Genomic DNA, 16,078 nt, shown 5'->3' with positions numbered 1-16,078 from the left:
CTACAGATTCTCCAATGTGCTGGCCGCTTCCGCTCACTTAAGTCACTCAATCTCAATTCCGAGTTTAATCAGCAGCTCCGCGAGCAGAGTCGCCCTTAGATAAGCGGATCGCCGCCTGCGGCTCATCATTATCTTTTGATTAACGCGCCAGTCGTCAGTGCGTGTTTGCTCCGAGTAGAGAACGGAGGCTGGCGCGTTTTCCTCCATTTTCCAACTGATAAGCAGCAGCTCCAGCTAATCCCCGAAAGATGAAGCCATTGATAGTGGTCGTGCTCGTGGGCCTGCTGGCAAGTGGCTGCCACATTGTTCACTCCCAGGAGCCTGGCGATGGTAAGCCGAATTTCAGCCTCAGCTCTACCCGAACTAAGCCACTCATTAATGACCTTTGAGCAGCTGTGGAGCAGGAAGCCAGCGAGTCGGATGACGCACTTAAGATCAAGGAGAGTCAGGCCAGCATAGCCGCCCAGGTGGAGGCCATGCTCGTGCACTTTCAGCAGGAGGATCCGCAGGGGCTGCCCGGCGTGCCCGTGCCCGATCCGTTGGAGGTGCCCAATGTGAAGAAGAGCATGGGCATGGCCAATCTGGACATGAAGCAGGTCAAGGCGTATGGCTTGTCCAAGTTCCGCATTGATAAAATGAACCTAGACCTGAAGGAAATGAGAGTAAGTTTTCACCATTGACTTCGAATTGGCTTGAAGTTTTCAATCCTCTGTCCTGCAGTTCAACGGTGGCCTCCAGCTGGATCAGATGCTGGTCAAGGGCCAGTACACCCTCAGTTCATTCTTTTCGAAAGCCAATGGACCCTTTACTGTAGTCCTGAAGAACGTCTATGCCGAGGCAACCGCCTTCTTGGCCGTCGAACGAGACGGTCAACTGGCCACGGACCGCATCAAGATCGACATCACCTTCTCGGACATGACAATGGACTTCCAGAACCTCGGTCTGGTGGGCAGCGTCTTTCAGAGCGTGGTGAACGGTGCGCCCAATTTGGTCTTCGACGCCATGAAACCATTCATGCTCCAGGAGGCGGACAAGAAGCTGCGCGGCGAGATCAACGTAATGATCCAGAAAACCTTGGGCGACCGCCGACTGCCCAATTCTATAACGCCACTGGACAGCGCCATTGCCATGGCACGCAAGATGGTGCGCCAGCAGGGCTACGACCCGTACCACCTGCCTGATGTCAACCGCACCATGGGCGTGTTCAGTGTCCAGTTAGCACACACCTGGATCAATGGAATCTCTAGCTTCTACCGCGTGGGCAACATAACCGCTGGCATGGCCAACAAAACGGTGTCGGTCGTCCTGCAAATAGGCACCCAGCAGGTGACGGGAGCCGGCCAGTGGGAGGTGGGTGTGGGCATGATGACCCGCGTCGGTCACGTACAATTCACGGTTCAGCACATACGCGCCACCGTGGCCCTGAGCCAATCCCTGGACACACGCAAGCGGGCGCAGATCACCGATCTGCAGTTTGACATGGGCAACATACAGGTGCGATGCGACGGAGCGGGAACGCTGGACTACGTCATGGAGTTTGCGGTGAACGTCATTCCCAACCTGCTGCGCTACCAAATCATGGACGCCATCGAGAACCCCATCAAGCAGCGCGTGCAGGAGAAGTTCAACACCATCGATGTGGAGCAGGTCATCAAGACCATGGCTCAGAACAACTTCAAATTTGACCCAAAGCTGTTGGGCTTGTGAGTCGTGGTAGTAAGTGAGAAAGTTATGCAATCGAATAAAGATTTATCCCTAGAACATGGGTAATCACAAGCTAGTTAAAGTATACGCTATCTACATGGGCTGCGCCCTGCAGTGGAATGTGCCTAGGGGTCCTTGACGCTAAAGCAGAGCAGCTGCAGACGCATGTTCCGCTTGACGCGCTCCAGAATCTCGTCCGCCTTTCGCTTCTGCTCGCCACTCAGGGGCGGATTGATGGCCTCCAGCGCTTCCATGAAGTAGTTCCTTTTGCAGATTAAGGGAATTATTGAAATTCAGAAGCATTTCATTTAGATCACTCACTTGGCAGTCTCATTGACGTAACCTTCCAGGGAGTCCCTCAATAGGCGGATATCCACGTGGGCCTGAATCGCTCCCGTGAAGCTGAACCGCTGGACACAGCTCATCAGACGGGCCAGCTCTTCAGATATGGTTTGCACTATAGACTCCAGGATGGGTCGCAGCAGTGCCGGGGAGATGCTGTAGATCTCGGAGTAGACACCAACCAAATTATCGCAGCACTCGTGAGCGTAAGGACGCAGCTGACCGATCTCCATCTCGTGATCCCACTGGAAACGACCCAGATACATGGAGGGCTCGATGGTGCCGACCAGCGGATCGCCCTTATGCTCGACGTACTCCTCCAGAAGATTGGTAAAGAGCTGGTTAACCGTGTAGCGCGCAGTTTCGATTGCCAGCGTGGGCAGCGGGTAACCGTAGCGAACGAAGATGTCACCAAGGCGAGGGAAGAAGATTTTGTTGCAGTACGCGTAGTTGGCCAGGCAACAGAGCATGCGCTGCTCCCAGGTCACAGCCGCTGCTCCGCCGCTTCCAGCCACCGAATCTGGCTGCTGGGCGTTGGGGAATCCAAGTAGCTGGGACACATTGTGGGTGGGCGTCTCCTCGTCGTGGGAGTGAAAGGCCAGCTCCTCGATCACCGCGCTAAACGCTGAAAGGAATTCTTGTAGTCGCTGTGTCACCTCTCTCTGTCCATCCGACTGCGGCTCGAGGAGATTGCCCTCCCGGGTCTCCCTTTGCATGCACACAGACTGCACCTCGTCCAGCGTTTCGATAAGCAATGCTTCCAAGGCGGCGGGTAGCAATGTGGCACCTGGATACTCCTCCACGCCCAGTTCCCAGGTCTCCTGGCTGCCCAGCTTTTTGCACCGATCCGTGGCCCGTTTGAAGATAATTGAGAAGCAGAAAAGTCGCACCTCATCGATCAGTTTCTGTATGATGTCCAGCGCTTCCGAGGGCAGATCCAGGCTTATGAGTGTGGCGTAGGCTATCCTCGTGAAGCGCAGGCACTGCGGAATCCAGGGTAGAAACTGATGTGTTGCCGATGCGGAGCCGATGGGCCAAGCCAAACCGCTGGACTGACGCAGAGCGCGCTGATCCGTGGCAATGAGGATGGCCAACCTCAAGTAGACACAGAACTTCTCGATGGCGTTCAAAACCATTCGCTTGAAATCCCCTGGCTTGGGATCATGAGGTCCGCGTAGCTCGCCGGTGAAGTATAGCTGGCCCAGACGCCACAAGTCCGGCAGCTGGGAGGCGGCAATGTCGCACAGTTCCTCGCAGAAGTTAACCCGATTGGGCGCCTGGCTGGAATCCCTGTTCTTGGCCTTTTCCTGCGCACCCGAATCCTTGCTGGTGTGCTGGTCAAAGGTCTGGCGAAATGTCCACTCCAGATATTTGGCTCTGGCCTCGATGGCATCCCAGGCGGGATCGATGTTGCGTAGTTTATCGCCAATGGGGGTTCCGCTCTGCTGCAGTTCCAGACTGATCAGCGCCTTGATGAGCTTCTTCTGTTGCTCCACGCTCTGTGGCATCTTGACCACCTTCTCGTGCAGCTGTTTCCTTATGGACAGGATCCTGTGGTCGACCTCCTCGAGCACCTTGCGGAAAATGGGAATCTCCGTCTTGCCAAAGAGGTTCTTGGCGCGCGAGTAGTCGTTAACCACAATGTCGTATTCACCAGCCTTGGCACGTCTGTCCACCGAATTGGGCAGACAGAAGAGGAACTTGTGCCGCGACAGGGCGAACAGAACGGAACGCGTGGAATCCGCTTTTTCTTTGCGCACCAGCACATCAGTGAATATCTTTTGCGATTCGCTAATGGAGTCTATAAGTAGAAAAATGTTAGAATTAGAAATCTCAATCTATAAATCCCACTCACTCTCTATGGACGTTTCCAAGATATTTAGGGTCTCATTGCCGTGCAGCTTGACATCCTCCTGCAGCTTGTCCCGGATGTTCATAAGCGTATCGAGCTGGTCAATCACGGAGCCTGCATTGGACTTCAGGAAGGAAAGCTGACCTTCCTTTTGGCTCTCCACTTTCCGTTTTAAATAGGACAGGCCCGCTTTGAGATCCTCGAAGGAGGTGGCCAGGTGATTCTCAAGCAGGAACCAGACCGGGGAGAAGTGCTCCTGCGACAGATCCCCGCAGGCTTCGGGAAAGAGATCGCGCAAGTCCTCGGGGATTTTCTGCTCGTTACCCTCGATGGATAGTCCAAGTGGATCCTCCTGCGTCAGTCCGGATTGGGCCAGGGTGCGTCGACCCCAGGCAAAATTTTGCGAGGGCGACTCCTCGATCCAGACGGCGGACTCCTTGAGTGGACCAATGGTCTCGTGGTAGGCACGGAACTGAACCGTGGACGTGCCCACTCCACCGCTCAAAGTGGTCACTATGATGTCGCCTTTTCCCTTCGCCGGACCAGTGCGTGCGATGATTTTATTAGGTGATTTCCACTCCGCCGACAGCAGGCAATCTGAACCGCAGATTTTCAGACCTTACATTTTTGGGAAGGGAAAGTCATCAGAAAACAGAAGCTATTTGGGCCAGGCTACGCCTACCAATTAGATCTTGCACTCTGGTGCCCAGAAATTCGCCGCGAATGATGACGCGGGTGCCAGGAGGACCCTCCTTCGGAGATAGCCCCGTAACCACCGGCTGCGGCGCCATCGTATGCTAAATGACCCGGAAAAACTGATCAAAATTCAATAAAAACAATAGAGAACAGAACTTTATTGATGCCGCCAGTGATGGAAAACGTCCCGTCAGTGGTGACAGCTTGGCTATATAATCGCCAAGTTAAACGGACAGATATTATATGTAAAAACATAATTTAAAAACAGGACGAGCATAAAAAGAGCTTAAAACGTATTAAATCTAAAATGAAGTATTGCATAACATATTAGGGAAGTTAAGTGATACCATACAAATAGAGGCAACCTATATCAATCAAAACAAAGTTTTAGTGTTAGCCAGGTCTTCCCGCTGAGCAGCACTGCAAGACGCAGACCGGTCATCTCTGAACAGCTGATTGATTGTTTCCAAATCCGCCGCAGAAAAATGGATGACGTCGAACGAATTCAGAGCGAGAATGAGAATTTGCGCAAGATTCGTAATCGCCTGATGCAATGGGAGTCCAAAACGGACCCGCTGGCGGCTCTGAGTGTCCAGCAAGAGGAGCACCTGGACGTCCTGACCAATCTGTGGCGCGACAGCGGACCATCGGTGAGTAGACTCCTCCTCGAATGGCAATCGGATAATTGCAACCAGACTCTTTGTAGGCACCGGCACCGGCTACGCCCAGCCAGGCGGATCCTACCGATTCAAAAGCAGCTGCTTCTTCGCAAAGCGGTGATGACATCAAACTACCTGCGGAGGGACTCCAGAACACCAATGAGTTTCTGCTCTGGTTCGCGGACGTCAGCGCCGAGATCGAGCAACGTGGCGATGCCGACTACCACAAATACCTGCAGCAGCTGGAGCAGCGCAAAGCGGAGTGCTCCCATATGCTGGACCAGATCGCTGGGGCCATGGAGCGCCTGGGCGCTCTCTGCGATGAGTACGACTTTGTGTCGCAAAAGACCAGCGCTCTGAACACGGCCAGCGAGCAGTTGATCGAGGAGCAGGAGCGACTGCAGGAGCTGAGTCACGAGATTCAACGCCGTCTGCACTATTTTAGCCAAGTGGAGTTGCTCAACCAGCGACTTCAGAGCCCCACGCTTTCGGTGGCTAGCGAAGCGTTCCGGGAGTGCCTCAACAAGATCGACGAATGCCTAAACTACATCGAGGAGAATGTAAGCTTGTCTTTTACACTTCGGTCATTTATATACTAATATCCTTCATTGACAGCCAAAATTCAAGGACGCGGCCGCCTACAATGTGAAGTACAGGCAGTGCCTGGCCAAAGCCTCGGGTCTGGTGCGTAACTATGTGACGAGCGTGATAAACCAGGCCACCGAGGCCACGCTCCATCCCAAGAACAATGTGCCGGATGCCGCCGCTGCTCTCAAGGCACCAGATGCCGCATTCGCTCTGTACTACGGCAAATATCAAACGGCCGCGGCAAAGGTGAAGCGGGTCGCCCAGTTGATTGAGTCTCGGTCGGAGCACAGCCTCGACTACGCCCAACTGATGACGGACCTTCAACAGCACTACTTGGCGCAAAGAGCCAGTGTTATGTCGCCGGCGGTGAATCTGTCCATACAAAACGTTAAGGTGGCCCATAAAGGGGATCACTGCTCTCTCACCCGAAGCGCCTGCGCCTTTTTGGTGCATGTTTGCCAGGACGAACAGCGTTTGTTCTACCAGTTCTTCAGCACGGGAGCGCCACACCTGACGTAAGACATACCCGTACATCTAGTTGGAAACTATAACTGATCTCATTTTTAACACAGGGTTTATCTGGAGGGTCTGTGCACCATTCTCTATGACACCATGCGACCCTTTATTATACATATTAATCACTTGGAAACGCTGGCGGAGATCTGCTCCATTCTAAGGATTGAAATGCTGGAGGAGCATGTCCAACAGAACCGTAAGTTTACAGAATCCTGTAGTAATTCAAGAACATTTATTGAGTTTGTATCAATTAGCTGTTGCACTGGAGGCCTTTGCCACCATCGCGCACCAATTGCTGCAAGATGTGCAGGAGCGTTTAGTCTTCCGAGCGCATCTATACCTGCAGTCGGACATTCAGAACTTTAATCCCTCATCGGGAGATTTGGCCTACCCCGAGAAGTTGGAAATGATGGAGGTGAGTGGTTTGGGGAGTTTTCAATTGATTGAAAACTAAAATAATGCATATATTTCAGAGCATTGCCCTGTCCCTTCAAGAACCTGCCCCTTTGCGCCGCTCCGATTCACGCAACTCCATGATTTCAAGTGTTTCAAGTGCTGTGGAGACGGAAAGCGTGGCCACTGCCTACACGGTGAAGCAAATGAGTAAGATTCTGAATCCTTCGAGTCCGAACAGAGTATAACCTTTAACGTATATAGATTCCCCGGCCGATCTGCATGGCATGTGGTACCCCACAGTCCGTCGGACACTGGTGTGTCTCTCGAGGCTTTACCGCTGCGTGGATCGACCCATTTTCCAAGGCCTTTCTCAGGAAGCGCTCAAGCTGTGCATCCAGAGTGTTTCTCATGCGGCTGGCAAGATATCAGCCAATAAGACGGCAATTGACGGCGAGCTCTTCGAAATCAAGCATCTCCTAATTCTGCGGGAACAGATTGCACCGTTTCGTGTGGACTTTACGGTGAAGGAAACTTCGCTGGATTTCAGCAAGGTGAAGACGGCAGCCTTTGGATTGCTGCAGAAGCGCAAACAGCTCTTTTCGATGGGCAGCAATAATGCACTGTTGGAATTCCTTCTGGAGGGCACGCCGCAGATCAAGGAGCATTTGCTCGACTCTCGCAAGGAAGTGGACCGTCAGCTCAAGTCGGTGTGCGAGAGGTACATCAAGGATGCAGTTCACATGCTGGTCGGCCCTCTCATCACATTCCTGGATAAGGCGCAGAGTCTGTTGGCGCAATCCACTCCAGCCACACCCCAATCGCCGGAGTCGACAAAAGCCAGCTACGTTCTGAGGCAAAGTCCATGGGCCAGTCCGCAGCAGATCAGCAGTATAATCCAGGAGACACAGCGCCTGATCAAAGCCAAGCTGGCCGTGTTGCAGCGTTCCATGCAGCTATATCTAAGCAATCGTGATACAGAGTTCATCATCTTCAGACCGATCCGAGTAAGCTTTAATGTTTGCCCACAAAGTAGGATTTATTCATCCCTATCTTTCTATGCAGAACAACATCATTCAATCGTTTGTGAAGCTGGAACAATTGCTGACCACAAATGGTTACTCCACAGATGATATGATCATCACGAGTTGTCCGTCAGCGGAGCAAGTTTCCATACTTTTATCCAGTGCCAGTATTTTGGCCGCCGAGGGAGTCGCCAGCTTTGCAGCAGCAGCCCGCAAAATAAGCACGTCGTCGTCAGTGGATGGTTCCACGGTTGGCAGAAAGTTAAGCACGATGTCCAACAAATCTGAACTTGTGGAGCAGCCGAAAGCTGAAGAAGTCGCTGGCCAGATGGAAGTGGTGCCCGCGGAAGTACCACCTCCTGCCAAGATCGAGGAGGAGCAAGTGGCGGAAACGCAAACGCAGGCCAATTCCGAATAATTTGCAATGTATCTGTATAACTATAATCGTGTATCTATTTATGTAGCTAAGCCTTGTATCATATTTATCTTAGTAAGATCTGTTCGCAATAGGGTCGATTCCCTTCTTTCCCCTTAAAGATCCGTGTTAAAAACTATCTATGCTTTCCAAATGTAGACTTAACATTGATTTATTTTTGCTAAACCACGAAGAATGTGACGAAGTCGAAGTAAATTACCAACAAATTATTACAATAACGGAGTTTCATTAACATCTAATAATTGGGCAGATTTCTAGCTGCTGGTCAAGTGATGGATATGTTGAGAGCTGGCTGCGCTGCGCTGCCTCCTGAGACCTAGGACAGCAGGCACTTGTCCTTGGCATTTCCCTGCTGATTGCCACCACCGCCCACAGCCACCTGCTGGGCGTTGCTTGGTGCCGGAGCTTGGCGGTTGCTTTCCGCCGCGTCATCCTGCTCCATAATGGATAAGGCTAGGGCTCGTGCGAGGGCCTCGTCTTCGCTCTGCAAGTATTTCAATCATGAAGTCATAAAAGTTTGATAAAGTCTAGAACGGTCTGGATGACTCATGAATCATTGGGTTCACCCAACAAATACTAGTCTTGGTTCTTGTTTATGTTTAAGACCAGCTTGCCAACTCACCATATTGCCCTGTATGTTTTGTACTTGTGTGGCCTGCACAGGTCGAGGTCTGGAATTGGTATTGCTGATGCTACTGCTCGCGGGCTTGCTTTGCCTGCGTCTTTCGGCCGCCTGGGCAGCCATGGATCGTGAGTCCGAGGAGGTCTTGAATATGGACTGCCATCCCCCAGTGACGGACGATGTCGAAGACGCTGGCATAGGCTTGCAGTCGTGGTCGCTGGTGTGGCGATGCCGCAGGCAAAAGTTCAAGCGACACTGCGAGCAGGTCACCGGGATGAGCTCCTTTCGTTTGCAGCCCTTGGCATTGCAGCGATTAGTGTAGATCTTCTTGCTCTCCGACTTGCACTGCTGGTCAATGTGCTGGCCCACAGTGACATCGGGCTCTACTCCGGGTGGCGTTGGCACGGGCTCCCGACACAGTGGGCAGACGGGCACCTGAACGTTCTTCCTGTAGGCTCCTGGACAGCTGTGGCGGTCGTAGCTGTAGTGCGAGGCGCAGAAGACCTTGTCGCACGAGTCGCACTTGACGGGCAGAAAATCTGGACGTAGATGGAACTTAATTCAATTAGCTTCTGCTTCCGGGTTGGCGTATGGTATTCGATTTTACCCAATCTGTTGCACGTTGCCTCACTGCAGTGCTGTCCCAAGTGTGGAAATTCCATGATTGTACTTCTCCGGTTACTGTTTTCCTCTACACTAAGCAGACACTTTGCTTCGGATGCTATATATGGCTGTTATTGGGAAAACTTCGAGAAACAAATCAGATTGTAAATGACTAAACACTTATTTCTTTTTGTTGTGTTCGGTGTGACCGTAGAGTTAGTTATGAGGAATACTCCCTTAGGAGAATGCGGTATTTCAAAAATACCAAAACACCATTGCTGGCAAAAAAATATAATTAATTTTAAATGTTTAGTTCTGTAAATACAGTTTGAATATTATTTATAAATATCAACAAATCAAAATACAAAATATTCAAGATTCAAAATTTAATAGGCTTCACCGTACTCTTCATTTCTCTCGAAATTTACTTTGATATTGAACCACAGAAATCTTTTCACATCGAAAATATTTCAAAAAAAGTTCAAGAAGTTCAGATATTATATCAGGCAATTAAGGAATATGTACAAGACAACAACAAAATATTTACATCTATACATATTTACAAATTTATTGTTGAAATGCTCTGTTTGTCATGATACAAAATGTTTAATTGGAATATATATATAAATACATAAGTATACCAACAGTAAACAGGGAAACCCATTTCCCAATAATAATGGTATAAACTTCAATTTGGAAATTGCCAATGAGTCTTCTTCACTTTCAACTAACTAACTAGATCCATGGCTTTGTTTTAGATAATACCGAATACATGTTTTGAATGAGAATACGCAGATCCCTGGATCTGCAGCAAACTTTCAGCTTTCTGATAATAATTACTGTGTACGAATAAAGAGATAGGGGCTTTGTGAATGCATCGCGAAATGCTTGAAGCAGTTTCCCAAAAAAATACGAGCTTCGGCGGCAAATTGCAAGATAAGTGCTGAAGGCGAAGTTGTAGCTCCAAATCGCAAGATTAAGATCGAATTTGGTCCCGCAGAATTAGTTCATAGCGCGCACAGCTGTTGGTTATGCAAAAGTTTCTGGAAATGCAACGATAATCGGAATAAAAGTTAAACGATTTCGCGGGCAAACGGAGCAAAGGCCTCCCAATAGCTGACGATCTGAAAAGCAAAGGGAATCGTTACGAATAAGTGAGTTTTCGGTAAGGGAATATGGCTGGCTATCTACCTGTTGCTGATGCGCCATTTGGTCTTCTATATACTTGATAATGTTTACTTTAAAGTCTTTAACTCTGGTCAATTCGAAACGCTCCATCTCACGCTTAATTTCCGCCGAAATGTCGTCGAACTGTTGCTGACAGCGCTGAACCTTGCCCTGCCACTGCAAAATTCAAACAATGACTGATTGGGAAAAACGTAAATTACTTGCCACACTCACCTCGTCCACTTCCTGCTGGGCCTGATCCAGCTTGTCCGCCCTGTTGGCCAGCTCGAAGCGTCCACGGTTCTCCCGCCGCTTGGACAACTGCATTTGTGCGTACTGCCAGTTCTGAAAAGCCTTGACGCGCTCATGGAAAATGCACTTGATGGCGCCGAACAGGCCCAAGTAATCCTTGATAAACTCTGCCAGAATGAAGAAGTCAGAGTTGGCCTGCTCGGAGCGTAGTAGCTCTATCTTCTCCTCCACGTCCGCTAGGTTGGACAGCGCCCTGGAGAGTCCAGTATGCTCCTCGCAAGTGCTCAGCATGGCCGCCGACTTGGCCACCAAACCGGTGAGCAGCGACAGCTCACGACGCGACGTGACCAGCGATTTCATAGCATTGTGCAGCTTCTGTAGATTGGCGTCCAGGCTCTCCACCTCCGTGATCTTGTCGTCGAACCACGGATCGTTCTCGTCCATTTTGTAGGTAATCTTGTTCACAGTCTCGCCCACTTTGTTAAACAGGCGGATCACGCCGGCTCCACTGAGCGCAGAGGTATTCACAGAACGCGGCAGCTCCTGGTCGCTCTCCAGGAAGTTCATGAAGTCCAGATCGACGCGCAGCACGGGATGCTGGGCGGTACGGTGGACGAATCGCTCGAGGGCCGCACGACGGATCTCCACCCACTCCTGGGTCATGGGCGTGCCCGGCTCGCTCTGCTGCGGGCTAATCTTCACCTTGGTGCTGCCTATGATGTTCTTGGAGGGCGCCGGCGGTATGATGCGGCCCAGCCGCATGTACTTGCCCACCAGCAGATCATGGATGCCCAGGAAATCGCTGAAGCGTCGCAGAGTGCTGAACTCGCTGCGCTTGAATTTGGGAATGTTCGTTTTGGTCGTTACCCTGGCGGAGGTGATAAGAATTGTTTTTGTAATGCATTATGTTTTCTATGATAAGGAACTTCGTGACTCACTTGTAGGCCAAATAGGAGCCCATGCCATCGCCGATTTTCTGTGGATCCGAGACCACGATGCTGATGAAGTAGTCGCCGTCGTCGGTGAGTACCTCTTGCAGCGGCTGCAACAAATGGGGAGTGCATTAAGACGCAAATTCATTGTGTTTCTATGGAGCAACAAGCTTTGCTGGTGGGCGGCACATGTGACGTAGCCACAAAACCAAACAAAGCGAGCGCTGATAAAGCGACCGACGACGCCCCGAAATGGGAGCTCAATTACTGGGGGCTGCCGATGCGGGCTGCTCCGGCGTTTCGTGACCCAACTTACGTGTATATCCCCGATGCTGCTGGGACTCAAGGCCGACACGAAAAGATCACTTTCGTTGCGATCCAGAGTTACGCTGCCCGGCGCTGGCACCTCCTCCTCCTCGTCTTCCGATCCTGAGGCCGCACCGTTGTTGATGTCCACCTCGGCGAAGTCGCGCGTGTGTTCCGGGCTTTCCACCTCCATTTTTGCTCGTTATGCTCCGCGTTTTTATTTTATATTAATTGTAATTATCGGAATTTTTTACTCGTTTCGTTTCGGTCGCGCAGCAGTGTGACCAGACAACTGAATCAATTAGATGGTGGAAAGCTGACCGAAAGCTTTCAGTATTTAACAGAACGTTGAAAATACTGCATATGGAACGGTATTCGCGCTAAAATTTGAAAATAAACCGTTGCAATCATGGATGTTAAAAAACGTATATACAAATAGTATTTTATTTAATTACATTCCTGAAATATTCGAAAAAAAAAAATTCTTGGAAGCCTTGTCTTGGATAAATTAGAAAAGGTTGCTCATAATTTGTGCATTGTTTTTGATTAAGTAAATGCGGATTTAATTACTTTCAGACCAGAAACTTTTTGGCACAAACAAGAAACTCTTTTCGGCAACGAAATGGAAATTCCATTAGACTAATAAATTAAGAAGACTTATGTTCAAGTATACGTGTTTTGTTTGCTTAAAGGATTAAGTAAAGTAGATTTATGATTTAAAGACAAGTGTTGACACAACATACCTATTATTATAAGAGCTCCAATAACTATATAAAATAAGGCCTCTGCACCTCCTGCGACCTTTTATTTCTTCTGTGGCAATCTGCATTCTGCTTAACTTTTTGACAATAAACATTTTGCCAACAACATGCACGGCACTTTGTCGACATCTTGGCTGGGAGTAAGATTTCTTGCTATTTTCTGGGATTTTTCCTTTGTTTCCTTGTCGGGGCATATTTTTATGCGGAAAATTTTCAATTTTTGCAATTGCAACTTTCTGTTGCCGCTGCTTGTTTTTCCAGCTCTTGGTCTCCCCCTAGTTTTTTGGCGACTTTTGTTTAAATTATGCATACAGAAGTGTCGCAGCCACTTAGGAAAAGACAGGAGAGGTAAAGGGCGGAAAAGTGGGGTGAAGTGGGAAAAAGTGTGGAAAGTGGGAAAAGTTTGTCAGCGCTTGGCCAGTCACTGTGGATTTTCCGCATGAGAAATACTTTTAACACTTTCTGTTTGCCTTTTCCAACAAATTGAAAACGAAAATAAAGGATTATAGGGTCAGGTTTTGAGCGGGCCAACCCGCCAGATTTATAACCCACCCAGATGTCTGGCCTTATCTTTTCCCCCACCCTCCCTAGTTACGACCAAAATCCTTTTACACTTTATTAATTTCACTCCCCTTCGCCCGTTGCCTTTGATGATCTGCCATTTCCTTGCGCAGTAAACTTTTTCGCGAATCCACTCGACGCACTTGAGCCTCGTCACCGGCATTATCCTCTTCCACATCAGCGGTCTGCGATTAATAAAGGCATGCGGTTTAATTGCCAGCGGGCTGGCTTTAATGGTAAACGGTCGCCGGGCGAGGGGCTACAGTGAAGCCTGGCGAAGTGCGAAGCACTGCTGAGTGAGCACTGAATGGGCATTACCCAGAGTCACTTAATTATCCAGGTGGTTCACCAGCTAAGCGCGTTTGGACCTAAATCTAACCAGTTAACAGGCTGATAACAAAAGCGATAGGAAATTTAAGCTATCTGATAAAAGTTTTATATGTGAGTCATTAAAAAGTTGCACAAGATTAGGGATTAAATTGTTAACTCATTGATTAGAATCAGTTAGACGCATTATAAGTGCGATAAATAAAGGTTATAAATAAGACTTTACTCAAATATATTAAGTATATGACTACTTTTTTAAGAATTTACAATTTCTTACATAAGATATGTACCAAATTCCCAACAACTGCCTTTCCTTCAATGCATTCCTCATCAATGCATTTTTCGCCCTTCCGACCGAGTGATAAACGCCCACTTAACCACATAAATCATCATTATAAGCATATTTGCAAGTGGCCCCAACTAAACCGCCAAGCAGACCAACTCGCGGAGACCCCAGTGCTAATTACGGTCATTTGGGGAGGAGTCGGAAAGGGTTACGTAAGTGGAGATGGAACCAGCTAGCCACGATATCCAGCCAGCGATAATGTTTGTCAACAAGCCGGAGGGAAAAAGTTGTACATCGCAGAGGCGTGACCACGGCCAAGTTAGAAGCAGCCAGACGGGGCTAAAAACGAGACAACCAGACCAGCAGACACTTGTTAACTGGTAATTAGCTCTGCGCGTTTGTCATTCTGGCCAAAAGTTTCTCACAAGTTCACTAATCCTTAAATTGGAACAAACATTTATTTTGCTCTTATCATATGGTCATAAATGGTTACTCAATTCTCCCCCGCATCGTAGGCCTTACTGTAATCCAAAACCAAATCGTTTATTACCCTCTTGACGTCCGTGGCGAAGATAAAGTCCAAGTGACCCCATGTGGGATCGGGCACCTCGTGAAGCAGTGCCAAATTGGGCAGAAGATCGGGCAGTCGGGAGATGTCCTGCTTGTTCGCCGATCCATCCGCCAAGCCATAGTACAAGTACAGCTCGGAGGTGATCTTGGTGAGATCATATGCCGGAGGCTCTGGCACGCCGTAGTATTCCAGGTTCCTCTTGGTGCCCCAATCGTACAGACGGAAATCGTTGGAGGCGAAGGACTGTATGTAGTGAATGGCTTGGTTTGAGGAGACTCCAGCAGGATGGGTTTCCGCAATTTGCGGGAGCAGAGTCTGGAATTGGTTGGATTCATATAAAGTGGATATCTGCTTCGAGAGCTCCATGGGAACTCCATCACTCACCTGGTTAAGGTTGCCGATTTCGGGACCTCCCCAGAGGATGGCCAAGGTTTTGCAGTAGCTAAGCATGATCGGCTGATTGCTGCAGGTGGTGTCCAGTATTCGCTGGATGAACGCATTCTGGGGCAACAAAACCTGGTTTTCCAGCAGCGTGGAGCCAATGCCATGGTGACCAAACAGCGGAGCTGTGCTCACGATGAGACCCTCCGTGGTGTTGCCCATGTAGACGGGCGGAGCGAGCATGTGCGCCGTCTTGATCTTGGCATTGTACTCCGGCCGGTAGGAGCCCATTACGAAGAAGGAAGTGCATCCCTGGGAGTGGCCGACGTAGTGCAGCGACTGCTGACCCGTCTCAGCCAGGATGTAGTCAATCGTGGCGGGCAGATCGATGGAGCCAATCTCGTGCCAGCTGAACTTCCAGAAGTACGGATGCTTCACGTCCAGCCAGGTGTTGTTCCTCGAATAGATGTTGCCACGGGCGTTGCCCAGCCAGACATCGTAGCCGGCATCTGCGTAGTTGTACGGCAGCGCATCCTCCGGCCCATTGAGCAGGAAGCAATCCGAGCAGCTGAACAGCCCGTGCATGATGAGCACCACCGGGCGCGGTGCCTCCGACTCCCCCTCGTTGCCATTGCCATTCAGCTTGGGGGAGTGGGGAATGCGGAACACATTCAGCACATAGCCGTCCGGGGTCTCCACAAAATGCGATTCGGCCGGGTAGCCGTGCTCCGCAATGCGCTCCGCCTGCAATGAAAATCCAACTTGAATCGCGGCTCTAAATGGGTGTGCAATTTAAGCATTGGTTTAAATTTCAGTATGCACTTCTCATGCTGTATGTGTTTTACTTTAAATTGATGGCGACATCAAGTTACGTAACTGGGCTTAAATATCTTTAAAACTTAGTTAGATGTCCAATTCAATGATGTTAACCCACCGAAGTCTTGAGCCGTTTGAAGGGTATATCTATGAAAGGATCAAAGTCGTCAGCAGCTCCTGCTGAAGCCACGATGGCCAAGATAGTGAGCACTTTGGCCAGCATTTCTGGCTGAACTTTTGGCTGCGAGGACGGTCGTGCGACTAAGTGCGTGCGCAAATAGC

General features: G+C 49.7%; 6 protein-coding genes across 6 annotated transcripts; 2 read left to right on the top strand and 4 right to left on the bottom strand.

Moving 5' to 3' along the window:
• The first annotated feature begins 152 nt into the window (after positions 1 to 152).
• Positions 153 to 1,780, top strand: LOC117150340. The gene is made up of 3 exons (XM_033317188.1): positions 153 to 330; positions 394 to 662; positions 721 to 1,780. The coding sequence occupies exons 1-3, from the start codon at positions 249 to 251 to the stop codon at positions 1,705 to 1,707; spliced, it is 1,338 nt and encodes a 445-aa protein (XP_033173079.1). The 5' UTR covers positions 153 to 248; the 3' UTR covers positions 1,708 to 1,780.
• Positions 1,733 to 4,776, bottom strand: LOC117150336 (exocyst complex component 2). Its single transcript, XM_033317184.1, has 4 exons — positions 4,581 to 4,776; positions 3,902 to 4,516; positions 2,026 to 3,847; positions 1,733 to 1,968 (listed from the first exon to the last, which is right to left on the bottom strand). The coding sequence occupies exons 1-4, from the start codon at positions 4,687 to 4,689 to the stop codon at positions 1,830 to 1,832; spliced, it is 2,685 nt and encodes an 894-aa protein (XP_033173075.1). The 5' UTR covers positions 4,690 to 4,776; the 3' UTR covers positions 1,733 to 1,829.
• Positions 4,777 to 5,040: 264 nt separating this feature from the next.
• LOC117150335 (conserved oligomeric Golgi complex subunit 3) lies at positions 5,041 to 8,219 on the top strand. The gene is made up of 8 exons (XM_033317183.1): positions 5,041 to 5,244; positions 5,301 to 5,813; positions 5,869 to 6,356; positions 6,414 to 6,553; positions 6,612 to 6,772; positions 6,831 to 6,960; positions 7,015 to 7,757; positions 7,816 to 8,219. The coding sequence occupies exons 1-8, from the start codon at positions 5,080 to 5,082 to the stop codon at positions 8,191 to 8,193; spliced, it is 2,718 nt and encodes a 905-aa protein (XP_033173074.1). The 5' UTR covers positions 5,041 to 5,079; the 3' UTR covers positions 8,194 to 8,219.
• Positions 8,220 to 8,336: 117 nt separating this feature from the next.
• Positions 8,337 to 9,645, bottom strand: LOC117150342 (AN1-type zinc finger protein 2A). Its single transcript, XM_033317189.1, has 3 exons — positions 9,441 to 9,645; positions 8,834 to 9,372; positions 8,337 to 8,695 (listed from the first exon to the last, which is right to left on the bottom strand). The coding sequence occupies exons 1-3, from the start codon at positions 9,493 to 9,495 to the stop codon at positions 8,528 to 8,530; spliced, it is 762 nt and encodes a 253-aa protein (XP_033173080.1). The 5' UTR covers positions 9,496 to 9,645; the 3' UTR covers positions 8,337 to 8,527.
• Positions 9,646 to 10,128: 483 nt separating this feature from the next.
• LOC117150227 (sorting nexin-2) lies at positions 10,129 to 12,378 on the bottom strand. The gene is made up of 5 exons (XM_033317023.1): positions 12,104 to 12,378; positions 11,794 to 11,897; positions 10,838 to 11,723; positions 10,628 to 10,780; positions 10,129 to 10,560 (listed from the first exon to the last, which is right to left on the bottom strand). Exons 1-5 carry the CDS (start codon positions 12,284 to 12,286, stop codon positions 10,510 to 10,512), a joined length of 1,377 nt encoding a protein of 458 aa, XP_033172914.1. The 5' UTR covers positions 12,287 to 12,378; the 3' UTR covers positions 10,129 to 10,509.
• A 2,143-nt stretch (positions 12,379 to 14,521) lies between these two features.
• LOC117136792 (lipase 3) lies at positions 14,522 to 16,078 on the bottom strand. Its single transcript, XM_033297851.1, has 3 exons — positions 15,915 to 16,078; positions 14,984 to 15,724; positions 14,522 to 14,914 (listed from the first exon to the last, which is right to left on the bottom strand). Exons 1-3 carry the CDS (start codon positions 16,017 to 16,019, stop codon positions 14,522 to 14,524), a joined length of 1,239 nt encoding a protein of 412 aa, XP_033153742.1. The 5' UTR covers positions 16,020 to 16,078.

This window comes from Drosophila mauritiana, chromosome 2L (genome assembly GCF_004382145.1).
Source record: "Drosophila mauritiana strain mau12 chromosome 2L, ASM438214v1, whole genome shotgun sequence".
NCBI classification, from domain to species: Eukaryota; Metazoa; Arthropoda; class Insecta; order Diptera; family Drosophilidae; genus Drosophila; species Drosophila mauritiana.
This window is presented reverse-complemented; position numbering and strand designations above follow the sequence as displayed.